The sequence below is a fragment of the Canis lupus genome, chromosome 1 (assembly GCF_011100685.1).
Source record: "Canis lupus familiaris isolate Mischka breed German Shepherd chromosome 1, alternate assembly UU_Cfam_GSD_1.0, whole genome shotgun sequence".
Taxonomy (NCBI): Eukaryota; Metazoa; Chordata; class Mammalia; order Carnivora; family Canidae; genus Canis; species Canis lupus.
The window spans coordinates 104,399,776-104,420,040 of record NC_049222.1 but is presented as its reverse complement, the minus strand read 5'-3'; the positions used below and the strand labels follow the sequence as shown (position 1 = coordinate 104,420,040).

The 20,265-nt window shown below is 43.1% G+C and overlaps 1 protein-coding gene and 1 non-coding gene across 2 annotated transcripts; one reads left to right on the top strand and one right to left on the bottom strand.

Moving 5' to 3' along the window:
- Positions 1 to 4,673: 4,673 nt before the first annotated feature.
- LOC119875917 (putative protein ZNF720) lies at positions 4,674 to 18,978 on the top strand. The gene is made up of 5 exons (XM_038525531.1): positions 4,674 to 4,708; positions 14,900 to 14,945; positions 18,091 to 18,119; positions 18,158 to 18,255; positions 18,754 to 18,978. Exons 1-5 carry the CDS (start codon positions 4,674 to 4,676, stop codon positions 18,861 to 18,863), a joined length of 318 nt encoding a protein of 105 aa, XP_038381459.1. The 3' UTR covers positions 18,864 to 18,978.
- On the bottom strand, positions 7,016 to 7,122 carry LOC119869952. Its single transcript, XR_005354912.1, has one exon. It is a non-coding gene; the product is annotated as a U6 spliceosomal RNA (small nuclear RNA).
- Positions 18,979 to 20,265: the final 1,287 nt, after the last annotated feature.

Sequence of the window (20,265 nt, the reverse complement as noted above, 5' to 3'; positions counted from 1 at the left end):
GTATGCCTGTATTGATGCCTTCATTGGACAAGTTATTTTGGATAAACACTTAGTATTTATACTGGTTTTGTGGATCATATGCCATTCTCTTAAGATCATAAAATACATTAGAACATATTACTGTGTCAAAAATTATCTTAGAAACTCTAAGTCAGAACCAGTTGTACTGTAATTGAAATACGATGAGTTCACTGCTCATTGAGTCATGGATACAAACTACACCAGGTGTGGTTGTCCTACAAAGGAAACTTGATCTACAGCAAATAAGGAGATCACAGAATAAATTCCAAAGTAGAGACTCACAGAGCTAGGGGGAATGACTTCCTTTTATTTGGGATGAGGGTGGATACTTAGCAAGCAGAGCCTTGTCATTTTATGTAGAGCTGGGCATAATATGGCACAAGTGCCTCAAGAAAACACTTCTATACCCACTTGGTAGATCAACGAGGTTTGTGCTCCTCCTTGAATGGAGATTTCGATATCCTACTGAGGTAAAGGTAACTGTAGATCACTCCAGGTTACTTGTTGATCTGCTTAGGTGTGAGGTTGGCTTAAGCTCAAACTGGGCTGGTCCAAGCTCTTCCTCAGGGCAGTCGGGACTTTTGGTTGGATAATTTGTTTCCCTCACAAGAGACTGACTCTGTGTGTAATACCAACGCTGGTCACAAGGACTGGTCTGTTGTTGTTTTTTCTAGATTTCATTTATTCATGACAGACAGAGAGAGGCAGAGACCCAGGCAGAGGGAGAAGCAGGCTCCATGCAGGGAGCCCGCCGCGGGATGCGATCCCGGGACGCCGGGGTCACGCCCTGGGCTGAAGGCAGACGCTCAACCACCGAGCCACCCAGGCTGGAGGACTGGTCCGTCCACAGACTCTGGTCCCAGCTTGCCCGCACTGTGACCTCAGGCGTGTGGGCTTGGTTGAGGTGCCACCGCTGACGGAGGGGTACAGGACCGCAGATTTAGGCCCAGAGTGGGGCGCGGTCTGTGCCACAAGCCCTCCGTGCGCAGGCGCAGCACTTGGCGGGCCACTCTGCGCAGGCGCTGTGGGGAGCCATTACCAAGGGTTCTGGCGAAGTGAGGGCAGAATCGCTTTGGCGTGTTGTGTGCGTGTGCAAGATTGGGCCTGTGGGGCGGGGAAACCAGCCGCCCGGAGTTTCGTGCCCGCTGCCACGTGAGCAAGACGTTTAGGCCGCTTGAGTGGTCAAAATGAAAGGTGGTACTGTTGATCTTTAGCGATGAAGTGATGTACGTTCAAATTTTCCATAGTAATTTTGACCAGTAGGTTTGTCCAAATGATTAGTCATGCTCCCCCTGGAAGAGGTAGCGATGAGGTTTTTATAGAGAGATTCTGGGAGGTAAGCAAGGGCAATGTTTGATTGATATACCGTGAGCTGTTGCCTTATTTTTGGAAGCCCTCGTTGACTGCAATTGTCTTGTTCATTTTCTTCCATTCCAGTGAATTGGCTGTGAAGTTGTGGTTTGCGTACAGAGGCTACCAAGACATTAAAGCCGCCTGAGTCTGTGGTTTCCCAGCTTAATTATTTTAACAGTGGAAACAGTTGGTAGAACGTTATGCGGTTTTGTGTGTCTTGTGTGTTTTTTTTAAATCAGTTTTCGGGGATCCCTGGGTGGCGCAGCGGTTTGGCGCCTGCCTTTGGCCCAGGGCGCGATGCTGGAGTCCGGGGATCCAGTCCCGCGTCAGGCTCCCGGCATGGAGCCTGCTTCTCCCTCTGCCTGTATCTCTGCCTCTCTCTCTCTCTCTGTCTATCATAAATAAATAAATAAGAAATCTTAAAAAAAAAAAAATCAGTTTGCAAGGGCTATTCAACAGTTGTGCACTCGCTGTAAGAACGTACAGTCATGGATCTCTGAGTGGCTCAGGGCATGATCCTGGAGCTCCGGGATCGAGTCCCTGCGTGGAGCCTGCTTCTCCCTCTGCCTGTGTCTCTGCCTCTCTCTCTCTCTGTCACTTATGAATAAATAAAATCTTAAAAAAAAAAAAAACAATCATTTTTTATAATAAATTTATTTTTTATCGGTGTTCAATTTACCAACATACAGAATAACACCCAGTGCTCATCCGGTCAAGTGCCGCCCTCAGTGCCCGTCACCCATTCACCCCCACCCCCCGCCCTCCTCTCCTTCCACCACCCCTAGTTCGTTTCCCAGAGTTAGGAGTCTTTATGTTCTGTCTCCCTTTCTGATATTTCCCACACGTTTCTTCTCCCTTCCCTTATATTCCCTTTCACTATTTATATTCCCCAAATGAATGAGAACATACACTGTTTGTCCTTCTCCGATTGACTTACTTCACTCAGCATAATACCCTCCAGTTCCATCCACGTCGAAGCAAATGGTGGGTATTTGTCGTTTCTAATGGCTGAGGAATAAAAACGTACAATCATGATGGTGCAACAGTCTCATGTCCCAGAACCACCCAGTAGGTCACATATCCAAATCAAAGATACATATTTCATGATGTGTGATACACTTATGTATAAATAAGGAGGGGTTTCAACAAGGGTGTTACAATTATGCTGGGATAGGAGTATTAGAGACGCAGTAAATCCATTTCTACTGCTATGAAGACAGCACCTTCATATAGCATTGGTTAAGGAAAGCAATTTCATTGACGGTTTGGCACAAGTGCTCAAGAAAAGGGCCTCTCTGCCTGTGTGTGTGTGTGTGTGTGTCTTGTGAATAAAGAAATAAAATCTTTAAAAAATCAAGGTTTCAAAAAAAAAATATCAAGGTTTCATGAGGCAACAGATTTTCTCTGTAGTCTCTAGGGTGGAATCTACTAAGAGGACCATGCAGCTGGTTGGCAAAATACATCTTTTTTTTTTCTTTTAAAGAGTTTCCTTATTTATTCATGAGAGACACACACAGAGAGAGGCAGAGATATAGGCAGAGGGAGAAGCAGGCTCCCTGTAGGGAACATGATGTGGGTCTGGATCCTGGGACTCCAGAATCACACCCTGAGCCAAAGGCAGACACTCAACCACTGAGCCACCCAGGCGTCCTAAACCTGAATTTTGTTCAGATCCACTGGACAGGGAAAACAGTTATAATTGATTGTTGACATCTTCTAGTGAATTTTCTAGCATCTTGCGAAAAGTTAGGGATCTGTGTGTTTGGATCCTGTTCATCATGTTCCCATTGGGCTAGTTTCATCTAATGTTTGGCCAGACCTTACTGCAAACATGTGGATCAATTGATATACATCTGAAAAACCAGCTTTGGAACTTTGAATAAATATGTTAAATTCTTCAGTCAGTTTAGGGAACTCTTTATTGCTCAATGTTCAGCCCTATTCCAGGGAAAATAAGATTCATTGTGGAGTGCCTGGGTGGCTCAGTTGGTTAAGCATCTGCCTTCAACTTGCGACTGAGAATAGGCAGCCAAAGAAAATTTTGATCTCCTCCCACCTGTTCAGTGAGGGGAGATCCCAGAGTGGGGCCAGCCTGGACAATCTCCAGAAGAGGGAGAATCTGGGTGGGGCTGTGAAGGGTGAGGGTTCTTGGCTTCTGCTCTCCCTGCTTCTGGTGGATTGCCAGTTCTGTCTTCCCGAGTTTGTGTAGAGGACAATGGCAGGCTGCCCTAATATGTGCCCCTTGGCATATTGGTTTTTTGATATAAAAACTATTTAGGAAACAGCCAATGCAAAAAGGATACTCCGACCCTGAGAAATTAGAAAATCAGTCTCCCATGTTATAGATACCTTTTCTGTACGAAGAGATAAAGAGGTATTCTTAGGGAATTAGGAGCTGAGACGTTGCATGAATAGACTGGTTACTTTTCACTACTTTATTACCACTACCTAAATTCCACTCTGAATTATCTACTAATTGAAGGCCCAAACGGGAGTTTTTCTGACACTGTCAAATTCTCACAGATGTGTTATCTCTTTTTTCTAAAAAGCATAAATATTATCAACATTAGTAATTTTTATGGGTCTCACTTTCATTATTGGGCCTTTGGATGTATGTAACCAGACTTTGGAAATTTTTTCACCTGTAATCTGTCTCTGTCAATTTGATACTTAGACTAGGTAAAATAATTCTGAATGGTAAAGGAATACTGTTCCTCCTCAATAATTTATCTCTAGGGATGACTGGTTGGCTCAGTGGTGGAGCGTCTGCCTTCAGCTCAGGGCGAGATCCCAGGATCCTGGGATCAGGTCCCACATCAGGCTTCCTGCAAGGAGCCTGCTTCTCCCTCTGCCTATGTCTCTGCCTCTCTCTCTCTCTCTCTCTCTGTGTCTCTCATGAATAAATAAATAATTCTTTTAAAAAGATAATAATAATTTTTCTCAGGACTCCTGGGTGGCTCAGCGGTTAAACGTCTGCCTTCTGCTCAAGGCGTGATCTTGGAGTCCCAGGATCCAGTCCCACATCAGGCTCTCTGCATGGAGCCTTCTTCTCCCTCTGCCTGTGTCTCTGCCTCTCTCTGTCTCTCTGTGTCTCTCATGAATAACTAAATTTTAAAATAATAATAATAACAATAATTTTTCTCTAAAATCTTAACGTATGTACAGGATTGAAAATGTATACATTCCTACCTCAAAAGAGGCATTCTATTTGCATTCATAATGAAGTTCTTGTGCTTCCAGGTTAAGCATATTCTCACATTGAGGGATTTTCATGACATCTTATTACAGTGCCAATGGCGATGGCCATTGTGTCAGATGCTGTGACACAGTGCAGGTAAAAATGGCTATTTTTAAAGATATTCTTGAGTATCCACTTTTGCTGTACACATGGTGTTGCTTACAGAGCCATCTGAGAGAGCTCTGGTCAGTCCCTGAGCTCTGGAGAAGTGTCTGTGCAGTACCCCGAATGAATGAAAATGAAATAACTTTAAGTCAAAACCCCTATAGGGGCACCTGGGTGGCTCAGTGGCTGAGCATCTGCCTTTGGCTTAGGTCGAGATCCCGTGGTCCTGGGATCCAGTCCCACATTGAGCTCTCCGCAGGGAGCCTGCTTCTCCCTCTGCCTGTGTCTCTGCCTCTCTCTGTGTGTCAGTCATGAATAAATAAATAAAATCTTTAAAAAAAAAAGTCCCTATGTTCTCTCATATTTCTTCTTATTCCTTAGTAATGGAACAGGATTTTTTTAAAGATTTTATTTTTATTTATTCATGAGAGACACAGAATGAGAGAGAGAGAGGCAGAGACATAAGCAGAGGCAGAAGCAGGCTTCCCACAGGGAGCCTGATGTGGGACTCAATCCGGGGACTCCAGGATCACACCCTGGGCTGAAGGAAGGCGCTAAGCCGCTGAGCCACTCAGGGATCCCATGAAACAGGATTTGATGCCTACTGGTGGGGCAACCAGTTTTGGGCCATGAGAGATGAAAGATGAGCACAAGGCTGTTAATGGATAATAGAAGTACAAAAAAGGGGAAATAGAGCTACCCCATATGATGTCTCAGTCATTTTATCAGACATGGGCTTCCTACATATTCATTGTGTATATAACAGAAAATATACATCTTTTTTAGAAGTATTTGTCATTCTTGGTATAGCTGAACACAAAGTCACAGGTACAAAATGAAATGGATTCTTTTTTTTTCTTTTTTAAAGATTTTATTTATTTATTCATGGGAAACAGAAAGAGGCAGAGACAAGGCAGAGAGAGAAGCAGGCTCCATGCAGGGAGCCCGACACAGGACTCAATCCACAGTCTCCAGGATCATGCCCTGGGCCAAAGGCAGTGCTAAACCGCCGAGCCACCCAGGCTGACCCAAAATAGATTATTATATTTCAATTGTAATAATGTTAAATGTGAATAACCTGTTATCCAACTTCTTTGCACTGGATTTCACAAGTAATAGAAATCCAAGTTCCACTCCAGACAGGATGGGTAAAGGAGCAGCAAGGGCTGTGAAGGACCACGGAGATTTGTGGCCAAAAACTGGGTAGATTGAGGCAGAGATGCTCACAACCTCTGACTACTAACCTGTGTCCCCACTCACTGGCAACAAGCACAGAGCCCAGAGGACGTGACTACCCTAATCATGGGCAAGATAGAATGAGGGAGTGATCAGCATTCCTGGAAGATCATCCATCTGTAGTGGATCAAACCGATGTTGGAGTTATACACCTGGGATACTAGTGGTTTGTGGAATCATAGCACATGCCTTGCTGATCCTGCCTATTAGAGTGTCCCCAAGGCTTCATCTCCAACATCTAATCTGTGATATATCTTTTTTTAAATTTTTTTATTTTATTTTATTTATTTATGATAGTCACAGAGAGAGAGAGAGAGAGAGAGGCAGAGACATAGGCAGAGGGAGAAGCAGGCTCCATGCACCGGGAGCCCGACGTGGGATTCGATCCCGGGTCTCCAAGATCGCGCCCTGGGCCAAAGGCAGGCGCCAAACCGCTGCGACACCCAGGGATCCCTAATCTGTGATATATCTTAAAGTATTGTCTATGATGCTTCCATCATCCACTACCCCTCACCATCCACTGCCAATAATTTAGACCTGAAGAAGATCAGTAATCTCTGTATCCAACAGAATCTTATTGCTTATTAGTAACACCAGGGAATTCAGTTAAATCATGAAGAAAAGTAGGAATTCCTTGGTCCCAGGAACTCACCATATTTGCCAAGTCCCCATCTCTATTACTTTTATTCATCAGGTGACACCATGAGCATCTGACTTGGACTTTGGAGCGACTACGTGTTCCCTCCAGTTCCCTCCCTCCATTTCAAAAAGTGTTCTCCAGGTATATGTTTTAAGATTTTCTGTATTTCTTTGACAGACAGTGAGCACTAGCAGTGGGAGCAGGAGAGGGGGAAGCTAAGCAGGGAGCCTAAGTTGGGGCTTTGTCCCAGGACCCTGAGCTCATGACCTGAACCACAGACAGATGCTTAACTGACTGAGCAATCCAGGTCCCCCTCCACATATGCGTTTATTTTTTTTGATGGTATTTTTATGGTTTTATTAACACAAATATGACACGCACATAAGCTGTCTATTCATTTTCTTCGCTATGCAGCCTGGCAAAAAAATATGGAACGCTTCACGAATTTGCGTGTCATCCTTGCACAGGGGCCATGCTAATCTTCTCTGTATTGTTCCAATTTTAGTATATGTGCCGCTGAAGCGAGCACCACGTATGCGTTTAGTAGGTCTTATCTTGAGGCACCTCGGTGGCCACTTCCTTTGGCTCATATCATGACCCCAGGGTCTTGGGATCCATGCCCCTGTCAGGCTGCCTGTTTCTCACTTTCCCTCTGCTGCTTCCTCTGCTGTGCTTGCTCATGTGCACTCTCTATCTCCCTTCCTCCCTCAAATAAATAAATAAAATATTTTTTAAAAATAGCGTTGGGTGCCTGGGTGGCTTAGTTGATTGGGTGTCTGCCTTTGGCTCAGGATTTGGGGATCCAGCCCTGCACTGGGCTCCCAGCTCAGTGGGGAGCCTGTTTCTCTCTCTTCCTCTGCTATTCCTACTGCTTGTACTCTCTCTCTTTCTCTCAAATAAGACTATTTTTTTTAAAAAATATTTTATTTGGGGATCCCTGGGTGGCTCAGCGGTTTAGCGCCTGGCTTTGGCCCAGGGCGCGATCCTGGAGTCCCAAGATCGAGTCTTGTCTCGGGCTCCCGACATGGAGCCTGCTTCTCCCTCTGCCTGTGTCTCTGCCTCTATATGTGTATCATGAATAAATAAATATTAAAATAAAATAAAAATAAATAAAAATATTTTATGTTTGCACCTTGGGAATGTAGGTCATCATGTTTCAACTCTGTTCACACCCTTCTGGGTGTTAAATGTCTGAATTTATACTGTGGCCCATTGTCCTTGTATCCCTCTAATCTCAAGAGGTCAGTGAGGACTCTACAAAACGTACAAAAAATTGTCTCAGATACATTTGTAACTAGGAATGAAACTGAGATCAAGAAGAACTGGAGATGCTTAAAAAGTTAAGACAAGTAGAATTTGTCTTTCTGTATTCTGAGAGTCAGGTGTGTAACCCAGTAATAGGTGTCCTCTCTCCACATGTAGAATTCATGCAGTTCTTCTTCCTGTAATTTTTGTTTCTCATGCCTTTCCTCGTGTTGGAATACTTTTCTCCACTTATGGGGTATCTATTATACACCGAGTACTGCCACATGTAGATATTGAGTTCATTTACACGTCAAAGGAAGCTGTCCATCATGACAGGGGGCTCAATCTTCTATTTGGATCTATGGGCAGAGAGTGTCTTTGAGTTCCTGGGTCAGTCCAGATGGAGCCACTGAGACAAAAACATATTTAGGTAATCTCTGTGGGGATCTTCTCTACAGGGTATACAAGAGGATGCATAGGTTGCCAGGGGAGATGGTTGTTCACAAGGGCAGTGGTTGAGGTGTCACGTCAGAAATTATATTAACTTGTGACTCTGCAGGGTGTTGTTTAGGGAATGCACTAGTGAGAAGGTATTGTGTCAGTTCATGTCCCCTGCAAACCAACTGACTACACAAAATGGATAGCAGGCAGCACACCATCAGGAAGGAGTTTACCTAACCTGCCAACGGTCCCCCGATATAATATGTTATATATCCATGTGGATGTCTCAGCAGTTAAAAGGAGAAGAAAATGATACAATAGATAAACTGTTGGAAATATAATCACACATTATTTGATACACTTAATGGTGTATTAAATGTATTTAATACACTTTTAAATATATTCTCAGAGGCCACTGAGAAAAGGGATTACTGGTGATATTACATCACCATTATCAAATGGCATGGTAAACACCACCTGTTATCTACATTCTTTTTTTTTTTTTTTAATTTTATTTATGATAATCACACACACAGAGAGAGAGAGGCAGAGGGAGAAGCAGGCTCCATGCACCGGTAGCCCGACGTGGGACTCGATCCCAGGTCTCCAGGATCACACCCTGGGCCAGAGGCAGGCGCTAAACCGCTGCTCCACCCAGGGATCCCCTGTTGTCCACATTCTTAAGGTAAGGTAGGTTAATGTTGGTGGCGGGATAATACATTATTCCTGTACACATCAGTATTAACACATTAAAAACCAATATATTCTATCATTAAAATATCTTATGATCACACATAGATAAAATTATGCATTTTAAATCCACTGTATGTTCCTTCTTGAAAATACAGATTACAGGGACGTCTGGGTGGCTCAGTGGTTGAGCGTCTGTCTGCCTTTGGCTCAGGGCGTGATCCTCAGTCCGGTGATCAAGTCCCGCATCAGTCTCCCAGTGAGGAGCCTGCTTCTTCTCCCTCTGCCTGTGTCTCTGCCTCTCTCTGTTTCTCATGAATAAATAAATAAAATCTTTAAAAAAAAAAAAAAGAAAGAAAGAAAAGAAAATGCAGATTACAAGCACTCAAGAAGCGTTCTTTTTAAAAAAATTTTATTTATTTATTCATGAGAGACAGAGAGAGAGGCAGAGACCTAGGTGGAGAGAGAAGCAGGCTCCATGCAGGGAGCCTGATGTGGGACTCAACACCAGGACTCCAAGATCACGCCCTGTGCCAAAGGCAAATGCTTAACCGCTGAGCCACCCAGGTGTCCCTTAAGAAGCATTCTTGTTCTGATATAATGTCCTAGGAGTCATGATTTCAATACATTAGGCCTGAAGCAATAATTAAGAAATGTCAATTTATGGTCGTATGCGTTTTTATGGAAGTGTTAGCTCTCGTCTGCTGATATCTGGGAAGGTTTCTTCATTTCAACTGCATCAGATAATATTCTTTACTTCTATCTATTGCTATTATATAGATACATCAGTATTTTAATGGATTGCCATGAGCTTGTCTTTGATTTTGACTCTTTAGATTTTTAATTTCAGGGGCACCTGGGTGGCTCAGTGTTGAGCATCTACCTTTGGCTCAGGTCTTGATCCCATGGTCCAGGGATTGAGTCCCACATGGGGTTCCCCATGGGGAGCCTGCTTCTCCCTCTGCCTATGTCTCTGCTTCTCTCTCTGTGTTTCTCATGAATAAATAAAATATTTTTATAAAAAGATTTTAATTCCAGTTAGTTAAGATAAAGTGTTTTATTAGTTTCAGGTGTATAATACAGTGGTTAAAAAAAATTCTATACCTTACCTGGTGGTCATCACAAGAATTGCAGTCCTTTATTCACAGGACCTATTTAACCCTTCACCGCACCCACCTTCACTCTGGTAACTATTGGTGTGTTCTCTATCATTAAGAGTCTGTTTCTTGATTTCTCTCTTTCTCTCAACATTGTCACTTAGCAATTGATTAAATTCCTCATGGAGAGTGGAGTATGGTCACCTTAAATGGTCTTCTCATTGCTCTTCTGATTTTTCATTATAATAATACTCTAAAGAAAAAAATACTCTAATGTGTTCTCCTTTTGCTTTGTTCTCTCCTGTTGTTGAGATATACGTAAGCAGCTCCTGACTCCTTTTCCCAGCCAAGCAATCATACTGATTCCTCAAAATAAATTCACCCCCACCCCCATCCCCTCTGGACTTTACAACAGTGGCCTTGTGAAATAGTTATAGGTAGGGACAGATAGGGCCCAATTTCATTGCATGGGTAGAGACACCTCTACAACAATGTCACCTTGAAGATGTTGCACAATAGAACCCCTTCACCTTTCAACAACCCTTAACATTTAAGAACCGATAATTGGTCAGAGGTAAAATGATGAGGGATGAAACAGAAAAATGTTCACCTTTAGCCCAGAGAGCTGACCTATAGGCTGCAGAGTTTTGATACTGATCAAATACATACTGGTTGGCACATTCTTAAAGGGTCTCATGACTGCCTGTACATCTCACCCATAATACTGAACTGAGTGAAAAGGACCAGAGAAATTTTGCAAAAGTAGTTTTTCAAGTAGAAATTTGAAGAAACATTTATGATCTAATACTCCCTACATGTCCCCTCCTCCTTGAATGTTAAGCGATAAGGACCAGCTTCACATAGCCAAAATGCAACTCTTTCTACCTGGGCATCCTATCCCCCTGCTATTTGAATAAACTAAGTTGCACCTTAAACATCTCAAGAATCCTTTCCTGCTGGATGGGCTCAACAATCCCACAATAGTTTTGATACTGAAAGCTCCATTTTTCGCTTCCAGTGGCTCGAAAAGCCAATACTCAAGACATAAGTTTTGATTGGAAAGGAAGAAGAGCTTTACTCAGGAAGCTGGCCACTGGCGAAGAAGGTGGAGTCTTGTCCAGAAACCAACTCCAAGGATTCAGCCTGGCCCAAAGATTTTTAAAGGAATTTGAGGCCAGTCATCAGTAAAAGAGGAGCCTGATAATCTGTAACACTTCTTGATTGCCTGTAGACTCTGTGGTGCCAGCTACAGATGTTATGGACCTGCTTGGAGATTGTGTATGGGTGTCTCAGGGAGAGGTGATGCAAAAGGCTTCTGTCCCTATTCTTTCTAGGAAACAATGCATGTTCAATAGATATATAGAAAGAGGTGTGGTTTATCGATTACACAGCCTAGAGGTTCATCCAGAATTTAAAAACTACTAAATTGGTTAGAGGGGTACTTCTATGTAACTTCTGTGTGAACAAGATCCTCTATGATTATTCTGTTGCAGCAAATGGTAGGATTTCCTTGTTTTGTGAGGTTGGTTATATACCAAGAATAAAATAGATGGGAGAACTCTATCAGTAATATAGCTGATATCAGAGATTACTTTTTTTTTTATTTTTTATTTTTTGAGATTACTTTTTTAAAAGATTTTATTTAGTTATTTTTTTCAAGATTTTGTTTATTCATGAGAGACACACACAGAGAGAGGCAGAGACATAGGCAGAGAGAAGCAGGCTTCATGCAGGGAGCCCTATGTGGGACTGGATCCCAGGTCTCCAGGATCACGCCCTGGGTCAAAGGCAGGTACTCAACTGCTGAGCCACCCAGGCGTCCCATTTATTTAGTTATTTGAGAGTGAATGTGCATGTGAACACGCAGTGGGAGTGGTTCCATCCCAGGACCAGGGAATCATGACCTGAGCTGAAGGCAAATGTTTAACTGTGCCACCCAGGAGCCTCAGAGATTAACTTTTTATATGATAAAGAATTACCTGCCTGGTGTGGCAACCTATTCCTTGGCAAACATTTGCTCTTTCCTTTTTCCTGTGAATATGCTTCCCCATTTTTGAAATTCTAAATCCTTACATTCTGCTAAGTGACAGTGGCATGCATATAAGCACTAATTGCCTGTCTTGAGCCTCATATGTTTGGGGTTCCCATAATTAAGAATTTTTTTTTCTCTTGTGAGTCTGCCTCACATCTGTGTAATTATCATTCTGGCCAAAGAATTGAGAACAGATGAAGAAAGTGTCAGATTTAATCGGATTGGTCGTGAAATGAAATAGGCCAGGCAAAAGTTGGCCAAAACAGGCTTTTAATGGGATGCGCTCTCTGGAAAGTTTCTGTGGCCCGCAGGGGAGGGAGAGAGCAGGGAGTCAAGGGCCTGGGAATTCGCACACATGGAGGGCAAGTGGGCTTTTTAAGGGAGGGAGGGGTAAGGGGATGTGTGTCCATACAGGGTGATAGGTATTAGGGCATATTGCTGGTGAAATCAGCCTGGGGCAATAACTGCCCATGCCCTTATATGGGATCTGGTTAAGGAATGGTTCAGGTTTCCTGCATAGGTCCTGTCTCCCCCTGATGACATGTCCTCGGGCAGTCTGCTGGTGATGGGAAAGTTCCGAAGTGGGGGCAACAAGGTGGAGGGTCTGCAGCCATTTTGTTGGTGCCTCCTGATCCCCCTTGATCCCGAAGGCCCAACAGAAAATGTTTCCTCTCCTGCACATTCATTCTGTTGTCACAAAGTGACCTCTGTGCTTTAGGGCAAAAATATGACCTGAAGACCGTGTTGGGGATGAAGAACAGTAGCTTTATAGCTTTGCTAGATAGAGGAGGATGCAGGAAGATAAGACCCCAGAAGTAGAAGCTCACTCTGTGACTGGGGCTGAGGGGTCTCGCAGGCATGTATAGGATCTGGCCTGTTGCAACAGGAATGGTGTCTGTGCTGCCAGCCTTGCTCACCAGGTTTTCAGAGTGGTACTGGATTCCTGAAAACAGAAAACAAAGGCTAAGAAGGGGGGAGAGGAAGTTTGGCGAAAAGAGGGAAAAGGATACTTGGTTTAAGCTATGAAGCCTTGCTGTTGTTTTAATGCAGCCATTTGATTTTTGTTTGACTTTATACTCTTAAGAGGTTTTAGTTTGAGTCACCAGGATAGCTGAAGTAAGCCATGTCACATTTTACATTGAGAAACCACTCAATATTTTCTAGAATTCCTAAAATAAAAGGAATAAAACCAAATTTTAGTGTAAATATGAGGAATTAGAATTCTCATATGTTGCTGATGGGAAAGTAAGAAGTAAAATCACTTTGGAAAACTTGGGATCCCTGGGTGGCGCAGCGGTTTGGCGCCTGCCTTTGGCCCAGGGCGCGATCCTGGAGACCCGGGATCGAATCCCACGTCGGGCTCCCGGTGCATGGAGCCTGCTTCTCCCTCTGCCTGTGTCTCTGCCTCTCTCTCTCTCTGTGTGTGACTATCACAAATAAATAAAAAAAAATTAAAAAAAAAAAAAAAAGGAAAACCGTTTTGCAGTTACTTATGAAAATAAACATTTCCTTACTGACGGGAGCGGGGGGTGGGGAACATTTTGTTAGCAAAAAATATACCTCTTTAAAGATTTTTATTTTTTTTTTAAAGATTTTATTTATTTATGAGAGTGAGAGAGAGAGAGAGAGAGAGAGAGAGAGAGAGAGAGATGCAGGCTCCATCCAGGGAGCCTGATGTGGGACTCGATCCAGGGTCTCCAGGATCATACCCTGGGCTGAAGGCAGCGTTAAACTGCTGAGCCACTCGGGCTGCCCTTTAAAGATTATTTTAGACTGCGTTTGCGTTTTCTTGTGTATGGGGGGGTGGTTTTTTTGGTTCGTTTGTTTTGAGGGAGAGAGAGAGAGAGAAGGAAAGCAGGAGCCTGTGGGCAGGAGCCAGGAAGGGGGAAGAGGAGCAGAGGTGGAGCAACAGAATCTTAAGCAGGCTCCCTCCTCAGTGGACCCTGACCTCATGACACTGAGATCAGGACCTGAGCTGAAATCAAGAGTCACATGCTCAGCCTACTGAGCCGCCCAGGCGCCCCTCTGCTGTTATTTTAAAGAAACAGCAGACAAAGGAAAAGCTCTGAAACCCAGTTTGTTTACTTTTGTGAGAGACATTTTCATTTATATGGGAACGCTCCATTTGTAAGAGTATGTCCCTCTGTGTAGCAGAAAGAGGCAGAATGTGTAAAGTGCCGGAAATTCTGATCAGTGGAGAAGGCATGGATTTAAATCTGGATAACAATCATAGCCTTAGTTACTCTCCTTTGCCAGATCACTTCTCTCACTTGCTTTCCAGTCGGATAATTATGTGGAGTTTCAAGAGCGATCCTTGCTGGTATCCTCCCTCTATGTTTCTGTCAATTGGTGTGGGTGGAACGGACAGTGTTGTTTTAAATAACGGCTCTGGGTGATTCTAAGTGAGGTCAGGTTTAAGCATGAGGGCTTCCAAGTTATTTTATGAGAGTTGAGAGTAAGCTTTGGCCAAGGAGAGGTAACCGGTCTCCCCTACTGTGATTTCTGGAGGGTCAAGTCCGGGCAGCACACCCTTCGTAGGCGGTAGCTGAATTTGTTGTAGTCTGTTGGAGGGGAAGCCCCCTGAAAGGAGAGAATGAAAAGTCAGTGATTGGTCTCCTCGTAGGAACTCAGTTTCTGAAAGGCCCCTGAGGCAAAGGATTAGGAAGTTTTGGGGCCTTTTCTGCGTTTCAAAGTCCTGCTTTCTGGCGAGCAGTTTAGAGGTGCAGAGGCTCTGTTGGTGGCTTTAAAGGCATTTTCTCCTGATGCAGCTGTGATTTCTCCATGAATCTCTTCTGAGAAAGAAATCTAGAGGACAAAGTGAAAGAAGAAGAAATGGCCAGTTCTCAGGTAAGCCTTGCATCTGAGGTCAGAGGCTTTCATGTTTTCCTCCTGGAATTCCATTAATTTAGAAATTGCAAATGTTGGTTCCTCTAGTTTTGATTTTTCTGCCTTATGTTTTCACCTGATGTTTAAAACCTTTTCAAAAATGACTTTAGAACCTTCTTCCCTATATCCCAGAGCTTCTCTGCCTTCTCTCCAACATGGCTTCCAACAGCGCATCAACAGTTGTCCCTTTGAATTAAAGTCCTGCAAGTATTGAAAATATTCCCTTTGTGACAGATTCACAGGGCAAGTCTTTGAGTCCAACATTCTTATTGCTGATGGAGTCTGGTTGGAATATCAGTCAAGAAAAGCAGTTCTTATTCAAGTCCCATCTGGATGCTTTTTCACCTTTGTGTAGACCAAGGGGGATAATGCATAAATAAACATAATGGGTATGAGGCTCAGAATAACTGGGGAATTTTCCAGTGTGTGTGGGGGGACTGGGAAGGGATGGGGGGAGCAGGCAGTAATCTTGCTCTTTAGATTGTGAAAAAGATCCTCTATTTAAAATGTACTAGATATTACAGGACATGGAACCTATACTGATTGAAGTTTGTATAAATGCACTATATTCTCATAAGTCAATTTATATTCTGATTTAATGTTTGGTGGCAACAAGAACATACCAGTAATATAGGTCCTTTAGTGCGCCTTAGGCACTGTTATCAATTGGTTTCCTTAGAGCTCATGTTATCTTCTTTGACTTGGTTTGGTGCTGACAGATTTCTTTCCTATTCAGTTTATATTTTCTCCCTTAATATTCATAAGGATCTTAGATTTACTGAGTGATATGCAGGACCCATCCTATGTAAAGTGGAAACTTCTTTCTAGTCTCTCTTGCTTGTTGTTGCCTATAAGGAGTACAAAGGTAAAAGAAATGTAGAGAAACTGAAATTCAACTTGCAGTCCTTTGATAAATATCCAAGATTGGCAAAGTATGAGAAACTATTAGGAATTTACAATTTCCTTAATGTTAGGGCTTTGCTAGAGGCAAAAAACAACCAGCTTGACAATAGCCAGACCTCCAGGATCCCTTAAGTCCTCTTTAACAAATGAAAATACCCTACAGAAGCTTCCTTTAGGGATGTTTGGGTGGTTTAGTGGTGGAGCTTCTGCCTTTGGCTTGGCGGGGTGGGGTGGGGGGGTGGGGGGGGGGGTGGGGGGGGTGGGGGTGGGGATCCTGGAGTCCTGGGATGGAGTCCCACATAGAGCTCCCTGCATGGAACCTGCTTCTCTCTGCCTATGTCTCTGCCTCTCTCTCTCTCTCTCTCTCTCTCTCTCTGTCTCTCATGAATAAATAAATAAAACCTTAAAAAAAGAAACTTCTTTATTTCTGCCCCTCAATTTAAAAATATATAATCAATGGCTTCTCTCAAGGACAGTATAGGTCCTTCTGCCCAGGGGTCCTGTCCCTGCACTTTCATAAAAACAGTTTTTGCATCAAAAATGTCTCAAGAATTCTTGCTTGACCAGTAGCTCCCATCAGTTTCCACTGGACAATGGAGGCTCTCTCTCTCATGTAGTATAGAGAATGATTTCTAAGACTGAGGGTTCTAAGGGAGACCTTCTTCTTGATAAAGTTTAGGAATATAGGTGAGGTCCAGAGTTGACAACCAAGAAAGAATTGTTGAGACGTCTTTGGTGCAAAATGGTGGTTTTATTAAAGCACGGGGACATGACCCATGGGTAGGAAGGGCTGCTGCCCCAGGCTTGTGAGGGGTGGCTGATTATATACCTGGGAGTTGGGAGGGGTTTGAGGATAGCTGAACTTTTTAAGGCATTTTGGAAGCAAGGTTTCTAGGACCTAGAGGGGGCTAGTTATTGTTGGGAAAAGGTCACTAATTACCATCTAATAAAACCTGAGTTATGAGACCCTTCAGATATATATCAGTGGGCCATGTGCTTGGAGGATGATTGCCAAGATGTATCTTTGAGTTTAGAGATAAAGGAAATTTCTAAAGGAATTTTTATATGTTAAAGTAGACTTACAGGCTCCTGGAGGTTGGGCTAAGATCCCTTAGCAAAGTATGAACATCGAGGCAGTTAAGTCTGTAGATGAATGTACCTCTCCTGTTTCAAGGACTTGTCAATGTGCTGCCCCAGGCTTGTTCTTTGTCCTCAGCTAGTTTTCTGTTCCCCCATCAATCTTGTAGATTTTTATTTTCTTCCACACTTAGGTCACAGAGTTACCCTTCTATTTACTTCTTTGTATTTTCAGGAGGAAAAAAAAAAACTAAAACTAAAACAAGAATCATTAACATGTTTGAGTGTCTTAAAATCCTGAAATAGAGTCCTTGATAGAAACTCTACCAGGTGGGGTTATGACACAAAGGAAATTTGATTTGCAGCCAATAAGGAGATTATAGGGGATAACTTCCCAAGCAGAGACTCAGAGTCAGAGGGAATGGTTTCCTTTTATTTAGGGTTAGGATGGAAATTCAGCAAGAGGGGCTTCATCATCTTCTTATAGCTGGGTATAAGGTCACACAGGTACCTGCAAACAACACTTTTATATATTCTCTGTATGTTATGTAAATGAGGTTTGTGCTTCTCCTTTGGAGATTTTCTTTTCTTTTTTTTTTTTTTTAAAGATTTTATTTATTTATTCATGAGAGACACAGACAGAGGGAGAAACAGGTTCCCCACAGGGACCCCCATGTGCGACTCTATCCCAGGACCTGGGATCACACCCTGAGCCAGAGGCAGGCGCTCAACCACTGAGCCACCCAGGAGTCCTGGTGGAGATTTTCATACTAAGGTAAAAGTGCCATGGGTTATTACTCTTTGGTCCATCTACATAGTTATTAGTCAAGAGTTAAGGTCAAACTGGGCTGGCCCAAGCTCATTCTTTCAGCCATAATTTCCATTTTAGTTGGATAGTTTCCATTCCTTGATAGGAGAGTAGACCTTTGGGTCTTTGCCGGGAGTAAAACCTAAGGTGGAAAGATGAGGTTAAGTAAAATGTGGGACAAATGTCAGATAGTACAAGTAGGTGAGCAGGGAAGGTCAGGTCTTGGGGTCTAGCTGGTGACACTAACACCCTGTTCCACCTTAGGGACCATTGTCAACTCTGCCTGTGGCCCCTTGGTAACTGTGGTATTTATTGCAGGGACTGCTGACATTCAGGGATGTGGCCATAGAATTCTCTCAGGAAAAAAAAAAAAAAAAAAAAAAAAAGAATTCTCTCAGGAGGAGTGGAGATGCCTGAATCACAGTCAGCGGGAACTGTACAGGGATGTGATGTTAGAGAACTACAGATGCCTCCTCTTCTTGGGTGAGGATGACTCCTTCCAGGTTTCCCAGAGCACACTCTGGGTTTTCTTCCTTCCTTTAAAGACTGTGTCTTAGAAGATTCCTCTTTGAATGCTTGGAATTCAGATCCAGGCAGAATGGGAAATAAGGAGGGGTTTATTGATGTAGAGACAAAGCTTCATGATGTGTCCTCTTAAGTTCTAGTTTCCCCTTCCTAAGGGAACATCATTACTTCTGTAGATGAGTGGTAATTCTAAACAGAGTGGCATAAAATGCGACTCCCCACATCTTAAACTTATATTTCCACTCCTTATCATTGTGTCTACTACTTGGAAGTGGAGATTAGGATGTGAACATTGGAAATGTCTCCTGTGTATTCTAAAGAGGCTGTTGGGCAATATGATTTGGGAAGCCATTTTTTTTAGAATTCTACAATGTCTTTTCTTCTCTACTTAACACAATAGTGGATTGAAAGTTAGGATCTCCAGCAATACTCATTTTCCTTTTTTCTAATAAACAAGCCTCATTGTGTCCAAGCCAGATCTGATCACGTTTTTGGAGCAAGAGAAGCAGCTGTGGAATGTGAAGAGAAAGGAGACAGTAGTCTTCCATCCATGTAGGTGGGAATGAATGAGGCAGATGACAGAGGAGAGGTCCACATGTGACGTGGAATATAGACCTTAAACTGGTTGGAATAGGTCTCCTTGAATGGAAATGAGTTTGAGAAGCCTAACGTTATTTGTCTCCCTCTCACAGAGGGACATGTGGTATCCAACATTAAAAGCTCTCACCTTGGGATCCCTGGGTGGCGCAGCGGTTTGGCGCCTGCCTTTGGCCCAGAGCGCGATCCTGGAGATCCGGGATCAAATCCCACGTCAGGCTCCCGGTGCATGGAGCCTGCTTCTCCCTCTGCCTGTGTCTCTGCCTCTCTCTCTCTCACTGTGTGCCTATCATGAATAAATAAAAATTAAAAAAAAAAAAAAAAAAAAAAAAAAAAGCTCTCACTTTCACTAAGGATTCTCCTTCTGCTCCACTGATGGTCCATCACTTCCACAGTGAGGGCCAGGAGACTTTCCTGGGAAGGGATGGGCTTGAATAATCTGAGGGCGTCTCCTTTGTTAGAAGTTTCCTATGGAAATATCCCTGTTTCTGAGGATCTCTAGGCTAAGCCCTTTGTAAGTTGTTTTGCTTTGTGTCAGAAGTGTGTCAGTGTAGTTGTACACATATTGTGGTTTGGGTCAGAATGGCTGGGCACACTGGAGACAGATATTACATGTATTCTGGTTTATACATTCCAATGTTATGCAGACTTTAATCTTAATGCTACAAAATGAGATTCAGTACCTTCATTAGGTAATTGTGCACCTCCCTAAAATGAGAAAATCTAATGCTTTATTCAAAAGTTCTTTTTTTTTTTTTTTTAAGATTTTGTTTATTTACCCATGAGAGACACACAGAGAGAGGCAGAGACACAGGCAGAGGGAGAAGCAGGCTCCATGCAGGGAGCCCCCATGTGGGACCTGATCCTGGGACTCAACCACTGAGCTACCAGGAGTCCCAAAAGTTCATTTTTCTTTATATTATTAATGTAGGAATTAATGTTCAACTGTATGTATTCTGTTCTTCAATATTGAAATATTTTTTTAATTTTTTAATTTATGATAGAGAGAGAGAGAGAGAGAGAGAGGGGCAGAGACATAGGCAGAGGGAGAAGCAGGCTCCATGCACCGGGAGCTCGATGTGGGATTCAATCCTGGGTCTCCAGGATTGCGCCCTGGGCCAAAGGCAGGCGCCAAACCGCTGCGCCACCCAGGATCCCAACATTGAAATAATATAATGACTATTTGTTTCCTAGAATTCCTCTGTTAATAATGTCATATGGGTGCTAGAACATTTAGAACTCAGAACTTGCAGGCTTTTATAAAGTCTCAATTGTCACCTTATCAATAATTGCATCATTTCATAACTGTCATGTATAACATGAAGTTCCTGTGATTTTTCTTATGCGTTCTCACTTTCTCTTTAGTTGTAT

Excerpts from the sequence above, each read along its gene's own strand:
- LOC119875917 (XM_038525531.1), top strand. The coding sequence starts at position 4,674 with ATGGCCATTGTGTCAGATGCTGTGACACAGTGCAG. Across the intron at positions 14,946-18,090 it reads AAGAAATGGCCAGTTCTCAG|GGACTGCTGACATTCAGGGA; the intron begins GTAAGCCTTGCA and ends TATTTATTGCAG. Across the intron at positions 18,256-18,753 it reads CAGATGCCTCCTCTTCTTGG|GCCTCATTGTGTCCAAGCCA; the intron begins GTGAGGATGACT and ends TCTAATAAACAA.